This window comes from Macaca mulatta, chromosome 5 (assembly GCF_049350105.2).
Source record: "Macaca mulatta isolate MMU2019108-1 chromosome 5, T2T-MMU8v2.0, whole genome shotgun sequence".
In the NCBI taxonomy this organism is placed as follows: Eukaryota; Metazoa; Chordata; class Mammalia; order Primates; family Cercopithecidae; genus Macaca; species Macaca mulatta.
In genome coordinates, this window is record NC_133410.1 from 60,525,723 (window position 1) to 60,550,460 (window position 24,738).

Below are 24,738 nucleotides of genomic sequence, written 5' to 3' on the forward strand. Positions count from 1 at the left end.
CAGGGCTGAGGGAATGGCTTGAGCCGGAAATGCCCTGGTTTGGAACAGGGCCTGAGATGGGCCCCTTGTGGCATTTCCTGAAATCAGGTTCCCAACTTCATCAAACTTAGAGTGACACTGATTAGCCCAATGCTTTCCTTTTTTATATTTTGGACATATTTCAGGCTCAGCAGTTTTCTTTTTTGCCCTATCTGGCAGCCAGACTCACTGGTTTTTTCTGTATTCTTTTTAAGTATGACCATGCTTCCCACAGTTAAAACAAGTTCCAGGAAATGGAGGATTTCCTTTATCCACTCTCAGTCCTGCCATTGCTTGGGCTAGCAGAGTAGCCTTATGCAGATTACCTCCGATACCGTCACAGGCCTTGATATAATCAACTAAATGTGCTTTCCCTCTAATAGGCAGCAGAGCAGTTTGGCAATCTGGATTAGCATTGTTGAAAGCTAATAAGTGCAACACTACATCCTAAGCAGCTGAATCTGCAATCATCTTTTTAAGAGACTCCTGTAATCGAGCTATAAAATCCATGTATGGTTCTCTTCACCCCTGTTTTACAGCACTAAGGGAAGGGTATTGTTCTCCACCTGAAGTGATTTTTTCCTAAGCTCTAATGCACACTCCTCTAAGCTGTTCTATGGCATCATCCTGCATGACTACTTGTGCATCTAAACCAGCCCAGCTGCCGACCCCCAAAAGCTGGTCTGCAGTTACATTAATTTGAAGTTAGGCCTGGGCGTTGTGAGAAGCCTGAATGGAAGCTTCATCTGCCCACCAAGTTTTAAATTGTAAGAACTGAGCAGGAGTTAGACAAGCTCGAGTAAGAGCATCCCAGTCAGTAGGAATCATCCAACTGGAAACAGCAACATTCTTTAACAGCCCATGACAAAAGGAGAACCTGGTCCATAGTGATTAATAGCTTGTTTAAATTCTTTGAGTAATTTAAGAGGAAAAGAATCAAATGTAGCTATAATATTTCCCCATTGATCTATAGGATGTATTCTAACAGGGAAATGCCAAGCCTCTAAATCACCCTCTCTTCAAGCTTGCTGAATTCCTGCCTGAATAGAACTGAGAGCGGTCACTCAAGGTGCTGCTCAAACAGTCACTGGGGCAACTACTTTTCACCCAGTGTCCTCCAGAAAAGAAAGATCTGGAGGATCATGCCACTCTTTTTTTTTTTTTTCCCCAAAAATAATGAGGGTGTGCAGAAGAGTAGGGATGAACCTCTTCCTCCTTTGCTGCTTTAGCTTTAGCTGGCAAACAAACTTGCTCTGTTACTTCTTCTGTTACTTTGTTATACTTTCCTTCTTCTTCATCATCGGTGTGAAAAGGTTCCAAGGTGGAATGAACCAGAGCCCACACTTGTCCCATTGTTACCCTGATGCTTCCGAGCTCCCCTTCTTACTCACCATGGGGTTTGCTTAAGAGTACTCGGGTGTCCTCCAGCTTAGTTCCACATTCTCCAACTGTTGCTTTGGTGACCCTTCGACCTGGGTTCGAGCCTCCACGTTGGGTGCCTCTTGCTGAGACCAGCTCCGTCATGGAGACTCTAACCCAGCAGCGCTAGAGGAATTAAAGACACACACATAGAAATACAGCATGTGGTTGGGAAATCAGCTCACAGACTTCAGAGCTGAGAGCTTCGAACAGAGATTTACCCACATATTTATTGACAGCAAGCCAGTGATAAGCATTGCTTCTATATATTGTAGATTAACTGAAAGTATTTCTTACAAGAAACAAAGGAATGGGCTAAAATAAAGGGATGGGCTCTGGCTAGTTATCTGCAGCAGGAACATGCCCTTAAGGTGTAGATTGCTCATGCTATTGTTTGTGGTTCAGGAATGCCTTTAAGCTGTTTCCCACCCTTGGTGGACCAGGTGTTCCTTGCCCTCATTCCAGTAAACCCATAACCTTCAGCGTGGGTGTCATGGCCATCACGAACATGTCACAGTGCTGCAGAGATTTTGCTTATGGCCAGTTTTGGGGCCAGTTTATGGCCAGATTTGAGGGCCTGTTCCCAACACAATAGCAAATTCAAGGTTCAATATGGAGTCAGGCACAGTGGCTCATTCCTACAATGCCCGTACTTTAGGAGACCAAAGCGGGTGGATCACTTGAAGTCAGGAGTTTGAGACCAGTCTGACCAACATAGCAAAACCCAGTCTCTACTAAAAATACAAAAATTAGCTGGGCATAGCAGCACACGGCTGTAATCCCAGCTACTCGGGAGGCTGAGGCAGGAGAATCACTTGAACCTGAGAGGCGGAGGTTGCAGTAAGCCAAGAGTGCACTACTCCACTCCAGCCTGGTGATGGAGTGAGACTCTGTGTCCAAAAAAAAAAAAAAAAAAAAAAAAAAGGTTCAATGTGAATGAGATGTATAATAAAATGGTTCCTTTAAAATCTTACCTTCTACGGAGCATATATTCTAAGACACTCACATAAAAACCAGTTATTGAATATGGTTTTTGAATAGCACCTATGGCCAAGTGTTATTCACTAATTAATTCAACAATTTATTCAGTGCATATTGTGTGTCAGGTGCTACTCAGTGTGCAGAGATAGGCACCGCAGACACAAAGATTAAAGAATGTCAAAACACAGGAGGGGAAAGGGCACTCTAGGAAAGCATCTAGATTTAAATTTTATATTACTATTTACTAGCTGTCTGATATTGGACATGTTTCCTAAGCATTTTCAGCTCCAGTTATCTTATCTGTAAAAGGGGATAATAAACACACTCCTTATACTATAGGGCTTTCTGAAGATTGTTCTAGTCATTATGTGGAGTGGATAGTAATGAGGCAACACAGGAACGAAGAAGGGAGAGTTAGGGAGCTATTGCAACAGTACTAGGAGAGTCCAGGGTCATGACAGGAGTGGTGGGAAATCAGCAATCAGGATATATTTGGGAATTGGAACGAATATAACCTAATGGGTGGTGGTTAATTTGATGTGGCATACGAGGGAAAGAGCGGAATCAAGGATAACTACTAGAGTTTTGACTGAGGCAACTGTGTCAATGATGGAGTCATTTGATTGGATTGGTAAGACTGGAGATTTCTAAGAGAGAATTGGGTTGTATTTTGTATATGTTATATCTGAGTTACCTATTAGACATTCAAGTAGACTCCAAATAGGCATTTGAATGTATAGATTTAAACTAAAGGGAGTATCTGGAGCTAAAGGCCTAAATATAAGAAACAGCAATGTATTGATGGGGATTATACCATGAGATAAAGTTAATTGATTAGATGGAGAAAGTAGAGAGAACAAAGAAGAGTAAGGACTGGTCTCTGGATTACACCAACAATCCAAGCTCTGGTATAAGGCAGGGGTCAGCAAGGGAAACAGAGGAGCAGTGAAGTCAAAGGAAAACTAGAAGCATGTGGTGTCCTGTTTAAAAAACTCAGGATAAAGGAATAATCAATAATCTCAAATTCTCCTGAAAGTTTGAGGAAAATAAGTCCTCAGATTTGATCATTGGTTTTGATTAGATGGGGGGTCACTGTTGGCTTTGACAAGAGTAGTTTCAGTGGAGTGACACATGTTTCAGCCTGACTGAAGCATTGAGGACAGAATGGCAAAGAAGAGGAAGTGGAGGTGGGTATAGACAACTCTTTTTTGTTGTGGTGCACACCTGCAGTCCCAGCTATTAGGGAAGCTAAGGCAGGAGAACTGCTTGAGGCCGGGAATCTGAGACCAGCCTGGGCAACACAGCAAGACCCCCTGCTCTACATGAATGAATGAATGAATGAATGAATGAATGAATGAATGAGACAGCTCTTTTAATAAATTTTGCTATAAAGGGAAACAGAGAAAGAGGTCTTGGGCAAAGTGAGTACTTTCAAAGATGGTGGTGATATTTATATTCTGATGGAAATAATCCAAAAAGAAAAACAAAATTGATGATGCAGGAGAAGGGCTAAATGAAGGAGAAAAATCTTGAATAGGCTAGAGGATATGGGATCCCCACATACAAACTGAAGAATAGAGTTTAGACAGAAACCAGGACAGTTCAATCATTTAAGGAAAGAAACCAGATTGCAGAAATGAGGGCAGGGAGCTGGTAATTTGGGGGTTGGAAAGATGAGGAAGTATCTCTTCTGTTTGTTTCTATATACTGAGTAAAGAAAGAATCACAGCTTAGAGCGAAGGGAAAGGGAGAAATATCCTGATTTCTAGATACTTTTTCTCCCTGGGGGCCTGGGTCACTTCATGATTGTGTGACCTGTGCAACAGCAGAGGGCTCTGCATCCATAACGGGCCCATGCTTGGTTTAGAGCTCTGCTGTTTCCGGTTTCAAGTTCTTAATCACTTTTGAACATGCAGCCTCCATATTTTGATTTTGTACTGGAATGAACAAATTATGTAGCTACTCCTGCTAGCAGGTTTTGAATCTCTGTCATCAGCATACTAGAATTTCATCAAGTACCTTACTATGGGACTTTTTCAATCATTGTACTGAATCCAAAATTGGTCTTTTTCAAAGAGTAATTAAATGTCCTTCCACACTAAGAAACTTTCTTGAATTGCTTCACTGGTAATTCCTTCCTTCTCTTTTTTTCTTCCTGCAAATCTTATATTCTGGATATTAAAGCTCTTGTAGAATTCTCTAGTTTTCTTAAAATTTTCCTCCCATTACCCTCCTATTTTCTACGTCTTTGTATTTTTGTTCTACTTCCTGGGCAATTTCCTTATCTTCCAGCTCAAATTCTGTCAAAATTTTTCTTCTGTCATATTTTTGGTTTATTCTTTATTTCTTAGGTAACGATTCATGTTTGTAAAGCCTCCTGTTTCTGATTCATAGATTCTTCTGTGATATTTAAGATTAACGTAAATTTTTGTTTTGGTTTTGTTTTCTTTTGCTACTGGCATTTTCTGTTTCTTTTGAATTTTGTTTCTATGTTGTTTTGTTCTCCATCTCTGGCATAAAGGTCTCCTCTCTAATGTCTAGTGATCCTTGGTTTTGCATACATACTTAAAAATAAGACAGTAAATGTTATTTGAAAAATGTGTAAGCTGTGTGAAACTTATTGACTGTGGGCTTTGCTGCAAGATGAGTAGATTTCAGATATTTTATTATTTTTTACAGAGTTCCACTGGTTTCCTCAGACAATAAGTTTCCCTGATTGGCTGCTTAGATATATGTAAGTCTGGTAGCCAACATTCTGGAGATCAGTGGAGAAGAGTGAACTGACATCTCACTATTTAAAATACTGTCTTTATTTATTTTCCCTATTTTCAATATGGTGTCTCATTTTTCTTCCTCCTGAGTCCAGAGATTTTTCTGGTTCAACAACTTTATTGAATAAATCTTGTTTCCTGCTGTAGTAAGGGAAGGGTCATCACCTAAAGGCACAGAATCGAACGGAGATCTGAAGAGCTAACTGCTCTTTTATTATCACTTAATCCTTCCGTTATCCCTATCATATTTCATATTCACCTATAAAGTTACCAGTTTCTCCCATTTCTGATGATATACTAAATTCCATGGCATATACGAGTTGAATTTTTATTGGAGTCTATATTAGTTTGCTAGGGCTGCCATAATAAGATACCAGAAACTGGATGGCTTAAAACAACTGAAATTTATTCTCACAGCTCTGGAGGCCAGAAGTCCAAAATCAACATGTCAGCAGGACCATGCTCTCTTTAAAGGCTCTAGTGCAGGATCTGTTCCAGGCCTCTCTCCTGGCTTCTGGTAGCCTCAGACATTTCCTGGCTTGTAGATGCTTCATTCCAGCCCTCCATTTTCACATGGTCTTCTTGCTGTGTTTCTTCACATCATCTTCTCTTGGTGCATGTCTGTCTCTGTATCCAAATTTCTTCCTTCTATGAATACATAAGTTATATTGGATTAAGACCAACCTAATGACTTCATGTTAAATGACTAAATCTGCAAAGACTCTTGTTTCTAAATAATGTCATGTTCTGAGATAGCAGAGGTTGGGACCACAACACATCTTCTTTTAGGGGACACAATTCAACCTATAACAGCCTCTCTCCCGCAGTTCTCTTAGGTTTCAACTGTCTCTAGTCTGTTAAATCTGTTAGGTCTTTTCTATATTTCTAGATTTCAAAACTTTGTTGAATATTTCTTCTGTGTTGTCACTTCTTTTCTAGTTATCTTCGTCTTTATATGTTTATTATGCAAAAGAAAATTGTGTATGCTCAATATGCTACACTTATTTTCCAGAATACTTTAAAACTTAAATCATATTACATTAATGCCCAGCTCAACCATCCAATGTTTTCCCATGACACTGAGAATAAAATCCTAAATCTCTATCATCACCCACAAGGATCAGCCCCAGCCTAGCTCTCTGAAGGCATCTCCTAACTCTCTGCCTTCACATGCCCCATTCCTGCCACATGACCTTCTTAATATTCTTTAAAATTGCCAAGCATGTTCCCACCTCAAGTCCTTTGGATTTGCTAGTTTCTCCTCCTTCAAATATTCCTGAGGCTTCCTGCCTCACAAGATTTAGGTTTCTATTCAAAAGACTCTCACAGAGATATAAACTTCCTTGACTATTGTCTTGGTTTGGTTTCTTCCAAAACCAACTCCAAAACCAGAATTGGGTAGAAAGAGTCTATTTGGAAGGCAATCCCTGAAAGCAGAGTAAGGAAATAGGAAAATGAGGCAAGGAAGAGAAGAAATTAAGAGTGTGCTGATGAGTGGGTCATTACTGTGGGCACCTGAGACTTCACACCACTGGAGACACTTAAGAACTATCGCCAACCCCATCTCTCACTAGTTGAAGAGATTGCTTCTGGGGACATTAGTCGCCAGTCTGCCCATGTGCTGTCAGAGCTGGTACTGGAGGCAGAGAACATAATAGGCTCCCAATAAACATTTGTTGAAATAATAAATGGAATGTGGAGAATTTTCTGGAGACACCAGGTAGAATAAGTATAAAAAAGAAATCCAGAAAAAGATGTTAAAGCATATTATTGATTTAAAAAACTATCTACTTAGTAACTGAAATTAATGGTAAAAAAACAAGCAAAAAAAAGCTGGGCACAGTGGCTCACGTCTGTAATCCAAGAAGTTTAGGAGGTTGAGGCAGGAAGATTGCTAGATGCCAGGAGTTCAAAACAAATCCTGGCAACATAGCAAGACTCTATATCTACCAAAAAATTAGAAAGTTAGTCAGGCATGGTGGCACGCACCTGTAGCCCCAGCTACTCAGGAGACTGAGGCAGGAGGATTGCTTGAGCGCAGGAGTTGAGGCTGTGAGCTACGATCACACCACTGTACTCCAGCCTGGGCAACAGAGTGAGACTGTTTTTTTAAAAAAAAAAAAAGAGAGAGAGAAAATAAGATAGAAGATAGTACCATAGAGTGCTTCTGTTTTTGTTTTTTGTAAATATATTTATGTATATTATTTACAGTACTAATCCTCTGTCCGAAAAAGACTTCAAAATACAGTAGCTTAAATAAGATTCAAACGTATTTTCCTCTAATGTTACATTCAGATACAAGCAGTCTGAGACTGATAGGGCAGCTATCCTTGACATGATAATACCTATCTCTAGACTCAAAATAGTTGTTCCACTCTCTCCATCCCGTCGCTAGTGAAAAGAGGGGAAAATTCTAGGAGAAAAAAAAAATAGGTCCATTCCTTTTGGTTTTTTTTTTTTTTTTTTTTTTTTTTTTTGAGATGGAGTCTGTTCTGTCGCCCAGGCTGGAGTGTGGTGGCATGATCTCAGGTCACTGCAACCTCTGCCTCCCAAGTTCAATGGATTCTCCTGTCTCAGCCTCCTGAGTGGCTGGAACTACAGGTGCATGCCACCACACCCAGCTAATTTTTGTATTTTTCATAGAGACGGGGTTTCACCATGTTGGCCAGGATGGTCTCGATCTTGACCTCGTGATCCACCCTCCTCGGCCTCCCAAAATGCTGGGATTACAGACGTGAGCCACCGCGCCCAGCCAGGACCATTCCTTTTAAAGAAATAACCCAGAAAAGGCACGCATTATTTTTACTCATCCCATTGAGTAGAACACAGTCACATAGCCAAACCTAGATCCAAGGGAGCCTAGAAATGCAATCATTCACCAGATGTGCCTAGATAAAACTAAGGAGTCGATGATTAAAGGAAGAACGGAGAATGGTTATTGGTGAGTAAATAACAGTCTCTCTCACACATAAATATACTTGAACATGAACAATTTTGGAAGAATAAGAATTTCTGGGAAGTTAGAATGGACTCCCAGAGGTCTGGATTAGAGAATGGCTTACTTGTTTGGTAAATCATTGTGTATTATTTGGAATAATTGCTGAGTATGTACATGGTACAGTTGGATGTTTTCTCCTCCAAACCTTATGTTGAAACGTGGTCTCCTGTGTTGGAGGTGGGAGCCGATAAGAGACGTTCGGGTCAGGAGGGCAGATCACTTCTGAATGACTTGATGCCATTCTTGAAGTAATGAGTAAGTTCTTGTTCTGTTAGTTCCCAAGAGTTGGTTGTTTAAAACAGCTTGGCACCTCCCCACACCCCTTGCTTTCTCTCTCACCATGTGATCTCTCCCCTTCACCCTCTGCCATGAATAGTAGCAGCCTGAGGTTTTCACCAGATGCCCAACCTTAGAGCCAGCAGAGTCATAAACTAAATAAACCTTTTTGCTTTATAAATCACCCAGCCTCAGGTTTTCCTTTACAGCAACACAAATGCATTAAGGCAGAATATTACTTTAGTGGCATTAAACATTTATTCTCACCACAGTCAGATGCAAAATAAAAGTTTAGTTTTTTGGTTACCATAAATGGTCACGCACTATCTCCCCACTGAATAGCAGCAAAAGGGGTAAAATTTTAATTTTTGAATTGTGGTATCTTTATCTCTCAGACTCTTAAAAGAGTGTGAAAACTCAGTCTTTTTTGTTTTATTTTGTTTAAGTATCTACTTTCAAGTCACTCCCACCTCTAGAAACTTTTGCTGAGTGGCATGAAGCTGCATGGATGGCAAGGGCTCATGCGCTCTCATGGCACTCTGGAAAGTGGTAGGTCTGCACTAGTCCTTGTCTTCAGATGTGTACTGCTCCTGATGAGTGGTTGGCGAGGACCCATGTCAGACAATTTACTCTGTATCAGACAGATTTTGGAGAAGAATGATCAGGAGCGTGAAAGACACCCTGTCTCTGCACATTCACATTGCTGCACCCATTTATTCTGTTGGGGCTGCTCCATACATGTCTCCCTGCAAAACGATGTACACCCAGCACACCAAAGGAATGGGACAAACATCCTCTGCCCTCAACATCCACTCTCCAGAATAAATGTTCCCATGTCCTCAACTGATTTAGCACTTCTTTCCCCCAGGATTTCAGCATGAAGAGAAGCAGTCAAGACATGTATATCTCATTGCTTTCTTACTATCTCTCCTTATCATTCACCTGGGGACAGAACAGGCAGATTCAGGCTTTCCTCTTTCTTCCAACCCCTCTTTTCTCCTAGAATAGCAAACTTCATGGCCTAGCCATCATCGTTAGAGGCAGTACCATTTCAAAGCTTGGAAGAACTGCAACAACCTAAGCTCCCAGACCTGATTCTTCGTATGTTAATGGGAGCTACACAATTTGGAAATTCTTTTTCTTTCTCCACTTAGACTGGATTTCAAGATTATTATAAGAAATCCTTTTTGGTAGTTGGAAGTGGCATCGATTTTTTTTTCTACTTTTTATTTAAAAATTGCAAAACTACACAATAGTAGAGAAAATTTTTTAAATGTGCATCATACAGATGCATATAATTGTTTCATCTATAACTCACCTTCTTCTGTTGGACTTTTTAAAAAATAATTTCCAGTTTTATTTTAGATTCAGGGGGTACATGTGCAGGTTTGTTATCTGAGTATATTGCATAATGCTGAGGTTTAGGGTATGATTAATCCCAAAGCTACCATAGGTAGTTTTTCAGCCCCTTGCTCTTTTCTCTTATTCCCCCCTCTAGTAGTCTCCAGTGTCTATTGTTGCCATCTTTATGTCCATGAGTACCCAATGTTTAGCTCCTATTTATAACTGAGAATATGTACTATTTGGTTTTCTGTTCCTACATTCATTCATTTAGGATAGTGGCCTCCAGCTGCATCCATGTTCCTGCAAAAGACATAATTTTGTCCTTTTCCACGGCTGCATAGTATTGCATGGTGTATATGTACATTTTCTTTTTCCAATCCACCATTGATGGACACCTAGGTTGATTCTATCTCTTTGCTATCGTAAATAGTGCTGTGACGAACATATGAATACATGTGTCTTTTTGGTAGAATAATTTGTTTTTCTTTGAGAATATACCCAGTAATGAGATTGCTGGGTCAAATGGTAGTTCAATTTCTAGTTCTATCAGAAATCTCCAAACTGTTTTCCACAGTGGCTGAACTGATTGACATTCCCACCAACAGTGTATAAACATTCCCTTTTCTCTGCAGTCTCAGCAGTATCTGTTATTTTTTGACTTTTTAATAATAGCTATTTTGACTGGTGTGCGATGGTATTTCATTGTGGTTTTGATTTGCATGTCTCTGGTGATTAGTGATGTTGAGTATTTTCTCATACATTTGTTGGCCACTTGCATGTCTTCTTTTGAGAAATGTCTGTTTGTGTCTTCTTGTGCTTGTTGAATTAAGCTCCTTCTAGATTCTGGATATTAGACCTTTGTTGCATGTATAGTTTGTGAATATTTTGTCCCATTATGTAGGTCCCAGCTACTTGGGAGTCTGAGGCAAGAGGATTGCTTAAGCCCAGGAGTTGGAGGCTTCAGTGAACTATGACCAGCCACTACATTCCAGCCTAGATGATGGAGTGAGACCTTGTCTTTAAAACATACACATAGATAAAATTTAAAGATCCATGGTTTTCATTGTTAAATGCTTTGCATTAAAAAAAACTTTTTTCATTTGGAAAAGTAAATATTATAATTATTTTCATACTTTAGTTCAAAAACTGAAGTCTTTCACATTTAAAACTGTCATTATTTAGTGACAGATTTATAACTGACTCACATTTTTATTATTTTAAAAAGTATTTCAAAATTTAACTTTTTCTTTTGAATTTTCTATTTGAAAATATAGTTATAGTAAGTAAAAAATCAGAATGGAAATTATATATTCACTGTATATATAATTATACTTTTAAAAATAGATATAATGGGTTCTGAGTATGAACTAGAAAAAAAATTGTAATGTGATAACATTTGTAAAATTGAACCAAAAATTTTCCCCCTTGAAGTTACCAGATATTCTATAATGTAGCTATAGCAATCCTATAGAGAAATAGTGTTTTTTTAAAAAAACAAACATAGATCCTACAGATTTTCTTAATGTAATTTTCTGATCTTTTTCTTCCACTTGGTGATCTCAAATTACAAATTATTTCCAATGTTTACTTAGTTACACAACTGTATACCAAGAGTTCCAGATGGCTTTTTACAAAGTTAAAGCAATATTGTTTCTCCTAAACACATTTTATGAAGGATTTAAAAGACAAATGATGCAAATACGTTTCGACAGAGAGACCTAACACTTTGGAATATGTAAATCTTTATTCCTCTCTGGAGTATGTGGGAACGCTCTGGAACACTATTTAAATGACAAGAAAATTATGTTGGGTATACAAAAGCAGTTTAGTAGGGAGTAAGAGAAGTTGAATTCTAATCTCTCTTCTGCTCTAAATTGCTCTGCAATTTCAACAGTTTCTTAACCTCTCTGAGCCTGTTGCCTGATGTAAAACCTGGGAGCATCAGTTTCTCTCTCATGTCACATTGTTGTTAGGCAAAGTTAAAGACTGCATTAATTAATGTTATTTTAACATTACTGGCTTTGAATCAGTAGCTAACCATCCAAAGAGAACTAGAATGTTCATTTGAAAAGTGCCTTATTAGCAGCAATATTAAAAGGACCTAATTCATTTGCACAAGCTTAATGGAAATTAGAATTAGAATTAGAGAAAAGCAACAAGTTTAAAAAGAAAGTAATAACAGGAAGAAAATAAGTTGAAAAATACCACAGACTATTCAAAAGAAAGGCTTGGAGTTATTTAGAAATATTAGCTTTAATTAACCAAAAAATGTATATACTAATTATCTGTTAGGAAATTGTGCAGTGCAATAGGCTTATCCAGATAATGTCTACCCCTTCTAAGGATCTGCAAGAGAATTTTTTAAAATTCATGTATTCAAATAACTAATCTTTTGTAAAATAGTAATAATAATGCCACAGGTTTTTTTGTTGGTTTTTTTGTTTGTTTTGTTTTGTTTTGAGAGGGGGTTTCACTCTTCTTACCCAAGCTGGAGTGCAATGGCATGATCTCGGCTCACTGCAACCTCTGCCTTCTAGGTTCAAGTGATTCTCCTGCCTCAGCCTCCTGAGTAGCTGCAATTATAGGCGCGCACCACCACTCCCAGTTAATTTTTTGTATTTTTAGTAGAGACAGGGTTTCGCCATATTGGTCAGGCAGGTCTCGAACTCCTGACCTCAGGTGATCTGCCTGCCTCAGCCTCTCAAAGTACTGGGATTACAGGCGTGAGCCACCACACCCAGCCCACAGTTTTTTAAGTATTACTTAAAGTCTTATAAAAAGTTAAAAGTTGTTACTATTGTAATCAGATTGAGAATGTGTTTTTTGGAGGCTAAACAGGCATCTAGCATATTGCTGTCATTCTTTTACTAAGACAGTATCACCAACAGTGGCTTAAGTTGATATGGTCTGCTTTTTTTATTCACACATAAACATGCAGCCTTTTGTTCATGGATGCCCATTCTGTTAGCCCGTTGTAAGATCCCAATTTATGTTCGTCGAACTGAATTGAGCTAACTATACAGACCTTTGACTACCACTTAGTACAGAGGCTTGTGCATAGAAAGCTATCCAGTTTTAATACAGGCCAAAAGTCCTGCAGAATTGCTGCTGCTTCTTGCAGACAATTATTTAAACATCGAATGCATTTTAAGTGGTAAATAACTAATAAGGCAAGAAATTTATAAGTAATATAATTTCTATAAAAGAGATAGAAAATAGCACTGTAAAAATTTTTTTTCTTCTACTTGTAGGAATCAGAAATGTCTCAAAGTGAGTATTACCCATACAGTTATTATTGGGGAAAAAAAATCCAATTCTTAGGTACTTTAGAAAGAAATTAAAGGTGAAGATATTACACATCTAAAGAGAGTGTTTTGCATTACCTTTGTGCACCATTAAGCAACCCAAATTATTTTTGTCAGCCAGTCAACGTTTCAACCATATCTGGCTTCTTGGTGTTTATCCAAATGTTTGTTTTTTTTATATCATGTTGACTCCACAACCACAGTAATTTTTAAACACTCAGTTCCTCTACCTTTGGACTTCGGGGCACTAATATATGGCAGGCATTTCAACAATGTTTTATGTGACAGAAAAAGTATCCCATAGTGCTTTAATATTGAAAATTATAATAAACGGCTAGCATTTACTGAGCACTTATCATGTGCCAGGCACTAGCTTTCACATGTATTATTTTATTTTACCCTCACAGCAAAAAAGAAAATTGAGCATTGGAGAGGTTAGGTAACTTATCCAAGGCCATAGGCTTAGTTAATAAATAAGCCAGAATTCAAACCCAGATCTAACTTAATCACTTGTCTTTCAACATTCAACATCCTGTTATTGCAAGAGCAGTTCATTAAACCTTACAGAAAATTCAGTGTTTCAACAAGGCAGTACATGCTGACAAAGACATGGATACCATAGCTTCTTCAGTCTTCTATAGATAACCATTATTTTATCTGTGTTCAGAGCTATAACTGAAGAAGAAGTGGGAGAAGGAGAAGAAAGAAGGGGAGGAGAGAAACAAAAACAAGAACAAAATGAGCAAGAATAGGAAGAAAGAAAGAAGAAATTAATTTAATATTTTTCCCTTGGAAAATAAAAGCTAAGTTCCAAAAATGTATCATTTGGATCATATTGGTTAGTTCTTAAGTTACTGTCTCTCTGATCTAAAGTCATCCTTCTTTTATTTTGTAAAGTTGGGACAGAAACTTTGAGAATTGTATTTCCCCTTTGTCAGTTAATTCTTGTTAAAATCTGCCAAAGACAGCTGCAGAAGAAGATTATAAAGCAGGAGGAAGACCAATATATTTTAGAAAGAAATAATATGGATAACAGCAGCAGTAGATAAACTAGGAAATAGAGGCAACAGAAAAATTCATTAAGCAAATAAAATAAATCTTTAAAAATATTAATAAAATCTGAAAACCTCTGGCACAACTGGTCAAGAAAAAAAGGGAAACCATAAAAAATTGAACTGAATAAAAGGAAGAGAGAAGTAGAGCTACAACAGAAATGAAGAAAGAATACTGAGGGTTTCTGCCTCAAGGAATGGCAGATGATTTAGCTCTTATGAATACTCTAACTCCCAATGGAAAATGGAGTAGAGACAAAGTAGAAATGTGGGATTATTGGAACATATAATAAAGAAAACTTCCAACATACACAAAATAGATTAGCATAATGAATCTTGAAAGAAGTCGGAACTTAAACACTGGAGGAGAGAACACTACCACAGCTGCTGGTATTTCTGAGATGGCAAAATAAGGCTAGTTCTGGGAATACATAAAGAAGGTGGAAATTGGAACCAAATGTTTCTTAAATGTAAAAAGCCATTGCTAGGGTGAAGCTGACACAAACAGCCAGCTAACAGAAAGGAGCAAACAAAGTTGGAAAATATTCAAAATACATAATGCATAGTGATAGTGCAAGTGTGTGCCAAATGTGTCCTCATACACTGTTTATGGTAATATTAATAGTATACAATCTTTCTGAAGGCAATGTGTCAATATGTTTCAAAACCATAAAAATGTTCATACTGTTTCATAAGGTGATCCACATTTGGTAGTTTATTTAAAGACAAGATTCAGAGATGTGGCCCAAAATTTGCATTCCTAATGGTAATAAAATACATTCAACATGGAAATAGAGACCAAACAATTAACCTGAGCAAGGATTATGCCCAAATCACCTCCTCCAGGAAGCCTTCCAGACAATCTATAATGTGAAATAGCTACCTCATCTGCGAGCTCCCACTGTCCCCTGCACTTCCCCCTAATTCACCATGCTTACAGTACTCTGTAAGGTGACGGTTTGACTATTTCTCTTATCCCCACCTGATGGTGTGACCCTTGTGTCTTTATCTCTGTATCTTCAGCACCTGCTCAAAGAAGGATTCAATAAATATTAATTGAATGAATTGAGGAAAAAAAATAAGGAAAAAGGACATTTTTTCATGAAAAAGGCATTGATCTGTAGACATGACAAAAATGTGTAGGGGTAAATTCATAATTCTTTTAATTTAAAAAAATCAATAGCTGAGTCTTCCACTTTATGAACAATGTAAGGCCTGTGCTGAGTTTCTTTCATTCACTTTGCCAGATCCACACCACACCCTTCTCCACCCTGGTCTGTGCTACTGGAAACTGACCTGCATGGACTGTGTCTACTGAATCCCTTGCCCTCTAGATTCCATGAGGTTCTGTCAGTGGGAAGCCTGGTGGCAGATTGGGTTGATAGGAGAATGAGGTAAGACTGTTAATTTCCTTGCTCCCTGCCTGCTGGGTCATTGGGAATCATTTGGTCTCTCTTTGGGAAGCTTCAGCTCTGGTTGGGCAGTTATCTCCAAACAGCCACCCACTCTGTGCTACAGTATCTGCTCTCTCTCCTTGCTTCTTCAGGCCTAGAAATAATACTGTCTCTCAGGCCGGGTGCGGTGGCTCACGCCTGTAATCCCAGTACTTTGGGAGGCCGAGGTGGGCAGATCATGAGGTCAGGAATTTGAAACCAGCCTGGCCAGCACGGTGAAACCCCATCTATACTAAAAGTACAAAAATTAGCCAGGCATGGTGGTGCATGCCTGTAATCCCAGCTACTTGGGAGGCTGAGGCAGGAGAATCCCTTGTTCCCAGGAGGCGGAGGTTGCAGTGAGCCAGGATCGCGCCGCTGCCCTCCAGCCTGGGTGACAGAGTGAGACTCCTTCTCAAAAAAAAAAAAAAAAAGAAAAAGAAAAAAAAAAGAAAAGAAAAGAAATAATACTGTCTCTCCATCTTGCTAGATCTGACATAGTTTGGTTTTCTAAACTCTGCCTGCAGGTTTGTACAAATGTCCTCTTCTCAAATTAGCTAGTTCGAATGGGCCCTCGGATTCTTGCCAGAACCCTGACTATTAAAAGGCCTTTGTTCACAATTCTGAATAAGATCTTGAAAAGGGGACAAATTTTATGGTTGACATTAGCATCCTCTAGTGTTTTTGTTTTTAATCCAAAGATATAATAGTGGATATCAATAGGATCTTTTAAGGCAGTGTTACTTAGCAGAAATGTGCTAAGAGTTTTACTATGGGCAAGGGTTAATGCTTTTTAAAATCAATAATATAAACTATAGTTAGAAAATAGCATAAAACAAGCTGCTTCATAGCAGAAAAAAAAAGCTACAAACCAGGAAAAACATTATTATTGTCAGTTTTCTCTCCACAGCAATAATGCAATTTAATCTTAAAATTTTAAAGAACAATAAATATTAAGAATCACTAGACAACAGGTATCCTCATTATGCTAACCATTTTTATATCCTATACTTTCAGTGTTTAGAACAGAACCTTGTACATGAGTACTGAGAAACTATTTGTTGAATTAACTAATCAGGAAGAATACTGTAAACAAAACATAAAATATCATCTTGCATAAAAAGGAAGATTTTACACTGAGAATATGGAGTGACAATCTGGTTATTATATAACAATAAAGACATAAGTGACTAAAAGATGGACCCCAAAATAGTAAATACCCATAAATAAGTACATAAAAATGATCAATATGTACATAGACTAAAACTATTGGACTTGTATGAAAACAATAGATATCATTTATTAAGTGAATACATCTATTAAGTACTTCACATATACTATTAATAACTTCAATCCGCACATTCCTGTTATGTGGAGGTAATTAAGGAAGGTCTAGAAGGAGGTGATATCTGTGTTAACCCAGAAAGAAGGAACAGGAATTGTCCAAGAAGGTGAAAGGAGAAAGAAAGTTCCAGGTAGAACGCCAGCATGTGCAAAATCACAGAGACAAGAGAGCAGGATGCATTTCAGGAACTTCAGACATTTCAGTCCTGAAGAAGGGGTAAAAGTTGCCAGGAGACAAAGCAGGATTTTATCATGAAGACCATGGGAAGCCATTATTTCTACATAGAAATATCATTATCTAACATTTGTTTTAGGTGTGTCTATGGCAAAGCAGTGCAAAGACGATTGTTATTAAGACTAAAATGAATAATAAGGATAAATAACAAATATACTATAAAGCACAGACACTTGTTCTTATCTTTCTTAGGTTGTTGCTACACTGCTTTTTGCACTCCTGCATTATTATACCAGTCTACATTCTCAGAAAAGTCACCTTTGGCTTTGTGCCCCCCAGTCAGCTGTTCAGTCTGTCTGGCAGATCTCCATTGGCACTTATACCAACCATATCTTTTGGAGTTGTACATCCTTTGTCTAATGCCCTAACAAGGCTCTACAGCCCTCACTGGGACAAGAGCACCACCTTGTGTTGCATCACTGACTGTTCACAATTCTCAACATGCTTTGTTTTTGTTTGAGCTAGAGCTACTTGTGGCTGAGGCCTTTGAAGCTTCCTCCCAGGAGTAGCATGGAATAGAAAATTGTTAACAAATATTTTTCCAAATATAACAAAAAGGGAGCCCAAGCCCTTTTTTCAACACAGTAAAAAATGTTAGACATGCCAATGTCTAACATTAGTATACTGGTTACTACATGCTGGAAAATGCTTAGCTTATGTCCTCTGAACTCTTGCTGTTTACTATTGCTTTTAACAGATTTATGCTTAAAAAATGTTTTTAATACAACTGAAATTATGATCTAGGAGCTAAAAGTCAGTTAAATGTAAACTTACCCTGTTCTGTCTTATAGAATCCCATAGTCAGTAAGTTTTTAAAAAGGATTCCAAGGAGTTCTTTGAAAGTACATTCCTTGATGTCTGCAAGCCTTTGCAAGCAGATAAACTATTTAAACTATTTTAAAAGCATTATTGGAGAAAGAAGTTTTCTTAAATTCCTGGAGAAGGACCATGCATAGATTATTTCTGCCTCCTCCTCCTTACACCACTCCACAGGCAGTTTTGCCTTGCTTTTCTATTTTCCTGGCTTTATTTCTTTCTCATATTTATTGCAAAATAAGCTCCAAATAAGTAGAAGTTTATTACTATTTTCTTAGAGCAGAAGCCAACATACTACCACTAAAAACGCCACTGAACACACATGATGAACATGCAATGCAAACTGAAAAATCCATTAATGTATTATTATTGTTCCTATTTCAAGATGGGAAACTGAAGGTCAAAGAGGATTATAGAAGTTCATACATCTAGTAAGTGGTACAGTCATTTCAAATCCAGGTCTCTTGGACTCAGAACTTATGACCAAAACTATTATGCTTTATTGTCTCTAACCATAGCATTCCAAATCATAAGCATATATTAATACCAAACACCTGTTAAGTATAATCCAAATTATGTGCCAATGTCAAAACTGCTACAAATTTGGAAAAAAAGTTGATCATTCAAAACTTACCACAAAACTACAGTAACCAAGGTGGCTGGCAAGATGGCCGAATAAGAACAGCTCCAGTCTGCAGCTCCCAGCGAGATCAATGCAGAAGGTGGGTGATTTCTGCATTTCCAACTGAGGTACCTGGCTCATCTCACTGGGACTAAACAGTGGGCGCAGCCCACAGAGGGTGAGCCAAAGCAGGGTTGGGCGTCGCTTACCTGGGAAGCTCAAGCGGTCAGGGAACTCCTTCGGAACTGGTTAACAGGCAGAGGCTGGAATAGTTGGGAGGACTCACAAGACATAAAAATGTGGGAAAGTTTGGAACTCCTAGAGATTTGTTGAATGGCTTTGACAAAAATGCTGACAATGATATGAACAGTAAGGTACAGGCTGAGTTGGTCTCAGATGGAGATGAGGAACTTACTGGAAACTGGAGCAAAGGTGACTCTTGTTATGTTTTAGCAAAGAGACTGGAGGAATTTTGCCCCTGCCCTAGAGATTTGTGGGACTTTGAACTTGAGACATATGATTTAGAGTATCTTGCAGAATAAATTTCTAAGCAGCAAAACATTCAACAGATGACTTGGATGATGTGAAAAGCATTCAGTTTTAAAAGGGAAACAGAGCTTAAAAGTTTGAAAAATCTGCAGCCTAACAATGCAATAGAACAGAAAATCCCATTTTCTGAGGAGAAAGTCAAGCCAGCTACAGAAATTTGCATAAGTAACGAGAAGCCAAATGTTAAAACCCAAGACAATGGGGAAAATGTCTCCAGGGTATGTCAGAGACCTTTGCAGCAGCCCCTCCCATCACAGACCTGGAGGTTTAGGAGGAAAAAATGGTTTCATGGGCAGGGCCCTGGGTCCCCATGCTATGTGTAGTCTAGGGACTTGGTGCCCTGTGTCCCAGCTGCTTCAGTCATGGCTGAAAGGGGCAACATAGAGCTTGAGCCATGTCTTCGGAGGGCACAAGCCCCAAGCATTAGCAGCCTCCACATGCTGTTGAGCCTGCAGGTGCACAGAAGTCAAGAACTGGGGTTTGGGAACCTCCACCTAGATTTCAGAAGACGTATGGGAATGCCTGAATGGCCAGGCAGAAGTTTGCTGCAGGGACAGTGCTCTCATGGAGAACCTCCGCTAGGACAGTGCAGAAGAGAAATGTGGGGTTGGACCCTCTTGCATCAGTGTGACCTGGATGTGAGACCTGGAGTCAAAGGAGATAATTTTGGAGCTTTAAAATTTGCCCCGCTGGATTCTGGACTCACATGGGCCCTGTAACTGCTTTGTTTTGGCCAATTTCTCCCATTTGGAACTACAGTATTTACGCAATACCTGTACCCCCATTGTATCTAGAAAGTAACTAGCTTGCTTTTGATTTTACAGACTCATAGGCAGAAAGGACTTGTCTTGTCTCAGATGAGACTTTGAACTGTGGACTTTTGGGTTAATGCTAAAATGAGTTAAGACTTTGGGGGACTGTTGGGAAGGTGTGATTAGTTTTGAAACGTGAGGACATGAGATTTGGAGGGGTCAGGGGTGGAATGATACGGTTTGGCTCTGTGTCCCCACCCAAATCTCATCTTGAATTATACTCCCATAATTTCCACTTGCTGTGAGAGGGAGCCAGTAGGAGATAATTTGAATCATGGGGGTAGTTTCCCCCATGTTGCTCTTGTGGTACTGAATAAGTCTCATGAGATCTGATGGTTTTATCAGGGTTTCCCCTTTTACATCTTTGTCATTTTTCTCTTGCTGCCACCATGTAAGAAGTGCCTTTTATCTTTCGCCATGATTCTGAGGCCTCCCCAGCCATGTGGAACTGTAAGTCCAATTAAACCTCTTTTTCTTCCCAGTCTCAGGTATGTCTTTATCAGCAGCGTGAAAATGGACTAATACAAGAGCCCAATTTAAAAATGGGCAAAGGAAGTGACTAGATCATTCTCCAAAAAGGATATACAAATGGTCAATAAGCACATGAGAAGATGATCAACATTATTAGCCACTAGGGAAATGAAAATCAAAACCACCAGATGTCATTTTACATCCACTAAGATGACTACACTAAAAAAGATAGACAATAACAAATGTTAGCAAGAGTGTGGAGATATTCAAATTCTCATATATTGCTCATGGTACTGTAAAATGGTGGTAGCCACTTTGGAAAATAGTCTGACAGTTTCTCAAAGGGTTAAACAGAGTTACCACATGATCCAGCAATTAGACTCCTAGGTATATACCCAAGGAAAATAAAAACGTATCTACAGAAAAACGCACACGCAAATGTTCACAGCAGCAGTATTCATAATAGCAAAAAGGAGAAATCACCCAAATGTCCATCAATTGATGAATGGATAAACAAAATGTAGTATAGTTATACAATGAAATATTGTTTAAAAATAAAAAGAAATGAAGTAATGATATGTGCCACTACATGCATAAACCTTGAAAACACGTTAAGTGAAAAACCTATCACAAAGGACCACATATTCCATGATTTCATTTATATGAATTTTCAAGAATGGAAAAATCACAGAAAGTAGATTGGCAGTTGCCTGATGCTGGAGAGGAAAAGGAGATTGTAGGGTGATGGTTAGGGAATGTGGGTTTTTTGGAGGGGGTAATGACAATGTACTAAAATTGCATTGATGGATGCATAACTCTGTGAATATACTAAACACTCTTGAATTCTACACTTTAAGTGGGTGAATCATATGGCATGTGAGTTATATCTTAAAAAATCATAATAAATTTATATGTGATGGTCATTCAGGAATATTTTACTTTGCACACAGAAGCACAGGGGCACGTGGTGATGCTGAGACAAAATCTTAGGTCAGACATAAATATGAAAACTGCAAGTCTCTAAAGCCTCATGTAGCTGCTCCTCAGAAATGTATTTTAAGACATAATTGGTTTCAAAAACAAGAGAGTTAGTGAACAAACAAAAGAAAAGTATATAAAGTAGTAAAACTGCTGCAGATGTTACCTTGATGATATCAAAGACATAAGTTCATGGGAATAAGTCACTGCCATAGGCAAAGAGAACTTACTTTCAGGTTCCCTTTGCTGTGGTGAGCAGAGAGAAAAATCAATCAATGTTTTTGTGCCACAAATGAAGTATGGATAAATTTAGACACCTTTTAGCTTCTTTAACCAGGCTTAAAATGACAAAAACCAATATATAGTCAAAAGATTACTTCTGGAGAAGCCCTACTCTTGAATTAATCTTTGGAAATTAAGAATTGCTAAGGAATATTGCCATTTGGGGGTAGGCATGTAATATTGTAATAATGAATTTCTTTTGAAAAATACCCATTTTTACTTAGAAGAACCATTCAGTAATTCAAGGCAAAAATTTCTTTTTTAATATTTAATTTTAATTTTTGTGGGTACATAGTAGGTGTATACATTTATGGGGTACATGAAATGTTTTAATGCAGGCATGAAATGTTTAATAATCACATCATGTAAAATGGGGTATCCATCCCCTCAAGCATTTATCCTTTGTGTTATAACAATCCAATTATACTCTTTTTATTATTTTTAATGTACTATCGAGTTATTACTGGCTATAAAAAGTAACCCTATTGTGCTATCAAATACTAGGTCTAACTCTTTCTATCTTTTCTGTACCCATTAACCATTGCCCCCAGTCTCCCCCTACCAAAATTGAGCTCAATTTTTAGTTTTCTGAGGAACCTTCAAACTGTTTCCCATAGTGGTTGTACTAATTTACATTCCCACCAACAGCGTACAAGGGTTTCCTTTTCTTCACCTCCTCGACAGCATTTGTTACTGTCAAGGCAAAAATTTCAAGGAATGTTGTGAAGACATATTTAGGTCAATTTCTTCAACATAAATTTTATACTTATGTTTTATTTTAAAGTTCATTTACAATTTATCTCTATAACGTCTATATATATTACTTATATGTTTATGAATTTTAGACTAAATTTTAATTGGAAATTATTTTTAAAATTTTATTGATGAATTCAATTATGATAACTTCATATACTAACCAGGTATTGCCAAATTATGATGCAGTAACAAAAATCCAGCTTCTCAGGACTTACAACAACAAACATCTTGTTACTTTACATGTCAGTAGGAGGTTGCCTGTGTGTTCCACCTTCTTTTCCATTTGTGATTTAGGTAGAGTAGTGAAGGGGTGGCCTGCCCCTCCACACCTGTGGGTGTTTCTCGTTAGGTGGAACGAGAGACTTGAGAAAAGAAATGAGACACAGAGACAAAGTATAGAGAAAGAAAAAGTGGGCCCAGGGGACCGGCGCTCGGCTTACAGAGGACCCACGCCAGCACTGGTCTCTGAGTTCCCTTAGTATTTATTGATAATTATCTTTACCATCTTAAAGATAAGGGAGTGGCTGGACAATAGGATTATTGTAGGGAGGAAATCAGCAGTAAGACATATGAACAAAAATCTCTGTGACATGAATAAGTTTAAAGGAAAATGCTGTGCCTTGAGATGCATATGCAAACATCTCCATAAACCTTTTAGCAGCATTGTTTCGGCCTATCACATGGGGAGAAACCTTGGACAATACCTAGCTTTCCTAGGCAGAGATCTCTGCGACCTTTGGCTGTGTACGTGTCCCTGGGTAGTTGAAATTAAGAGAATGGTGATGACTTTTAACCAGCAAGCTGCCTTCAGGCACTTGTTTAACAAAGACACATCCTGCACAGCCCAAAATCCATTAAACCTTGAGTCACCACAGCACATGTCTCTTGCAAGGACAAGGTTGGGGGTAGGGGCACAGATTAACAGCATCTCAAATACAGAACAAAATGGAGTCTCTTATGTCTACTTCTTTCTATATAGACACAGTAACAGGCTGATCTCTTCCTTTTCCCCACAGAGTAGCAGTCTTCATGTGGAACTTTGTCATTGTTGTGGCAGTGGGAAAAGAGAAGGCCGAACCACAGATGGCCCTTAGTGCTTCTGGTAATAGTAGACATCATTTCTGCTTAGATTCCACTGGCTAAAGCAAGTCATCTAGCAAAACCTGACATCACTAAACCTCTGAAGTGCACAGAAAAAAACACCACTGGTCAGTGAAGCCCAACATCACAGATGGAGAATTATCAGCCTTTCACAGAATAAACAGCAAACATGTAAAAACAGTAATCTGTCATCACCATGAATAATAGAGTCTGAAGGAAACATTAGAGATAATCTAATTCAATCTCATAAGTTTATAGATGAGAAATCAGAGGCCTAGAAAGAGAAAGTGATTTGCTGTAACTAATCAGGATGAAATATCTGATAAAGAGTCTCACACCATAGTAGAATTCACCTTTTTGTTTATAGGAACAATTGATAAGTGAAAAAGGAATAGGGGAGGCCAACTTAACTATGTGTCTGCACACACACCAAAACATACAAACATACATATACAGCAAGAGTAATAATTTTCAGCCAGCAAATTCATATTTATGCTACTAGCTGATAAATATCATGTATATCTAACAAGAAAAAGAGAAAGTACTCCTATTTATTTTTGGAAGCACTACAAATCAAGCCTTGATTTCTTGTTTTGATAACAGATAAGAAAAGTATGGAGAAAATATTAATAATGCAAATTAAAGTGTGTCACATCATGTCATATTATAAGTAGCACCAAAAAATTGGAGAACTATTCTCCCAGTATTTGAAAACTTACCTAATTTAGCAAAAAAGTCACACACAAAACTGACAAACAAGTGATGTTTTAACATCAGTCTTTTTCACTTCTTTCTTACTAGTTAATGTAAACAAACATATCAACCAACATTCATGGTTAACCACATCATGCTCATCAACTACAACCATAGGGAAGCTATGGATACAGGAGACCGAAAAAAAAATCTGAAATAATTCTGTGAGAATCAACTGGCTATATTAAAAGCACTATATATTTTATTATTGTTTCTAAGTTGTTCTACACATTGTATGTAAATAAACTTTACAATAAACATATACATACATGCATACTTTTTTTAGAAAGCTGCTTCTTATTTACCAGTAAGCACTACAAATAGAGATATTCATCAAATATCTCTCAAAACTTCTGATATTATCAATGTCTACAGGAGCAATGAGAAAAGAAAAAGCTTTCACTATTTATCGAATGCTTTTA

The 24,738-nt window shown here is 38.1% G+C and overlaps 1 protein-coding gene across 8 annotated transcripts in view; it reads right to left on the reverse strand.

The window, feature by feature from the left end:
• LOC114678160 (uncharacterized) overlaps positions 1-24,738 on the reverse strand; it is a 150,420-nt gene that overhangs the window by 35,995 nt on the left and 89,687 nt on the right. For 3 of the 8 annotated variants that reach the window (XR_013417910.1, XR_013417911.1, XR_013417906.1), the window contains exons 1-3: positions 18,824-19,060; positions 5,605-5,837; positions 1,410-1,563 (exon numbers count right to left, since the gene is read on the reverse strand). Coding sequence is in view for 1 of the 8 variants with exons in the window: in XM_078003493.1 (XP_077859619.1) it covers positions 1,410-1,563; positions 18,627-18,755 (283 nt within the window). In the remaining 7 variants the exon portion in view is untranslated. Of the gene's footprint in view, positions 1-1,409; positions 1,564-5,574; positions 5,838-7,178; positions 7,291-18,626; positions 21,006-24,738 lie in introns of those variants that run through there. The other 5 variants (XR_013417908.1, XR_013417905.1, XM_078003493.1 and 2 more) reach the window with 5 other exon arrangements.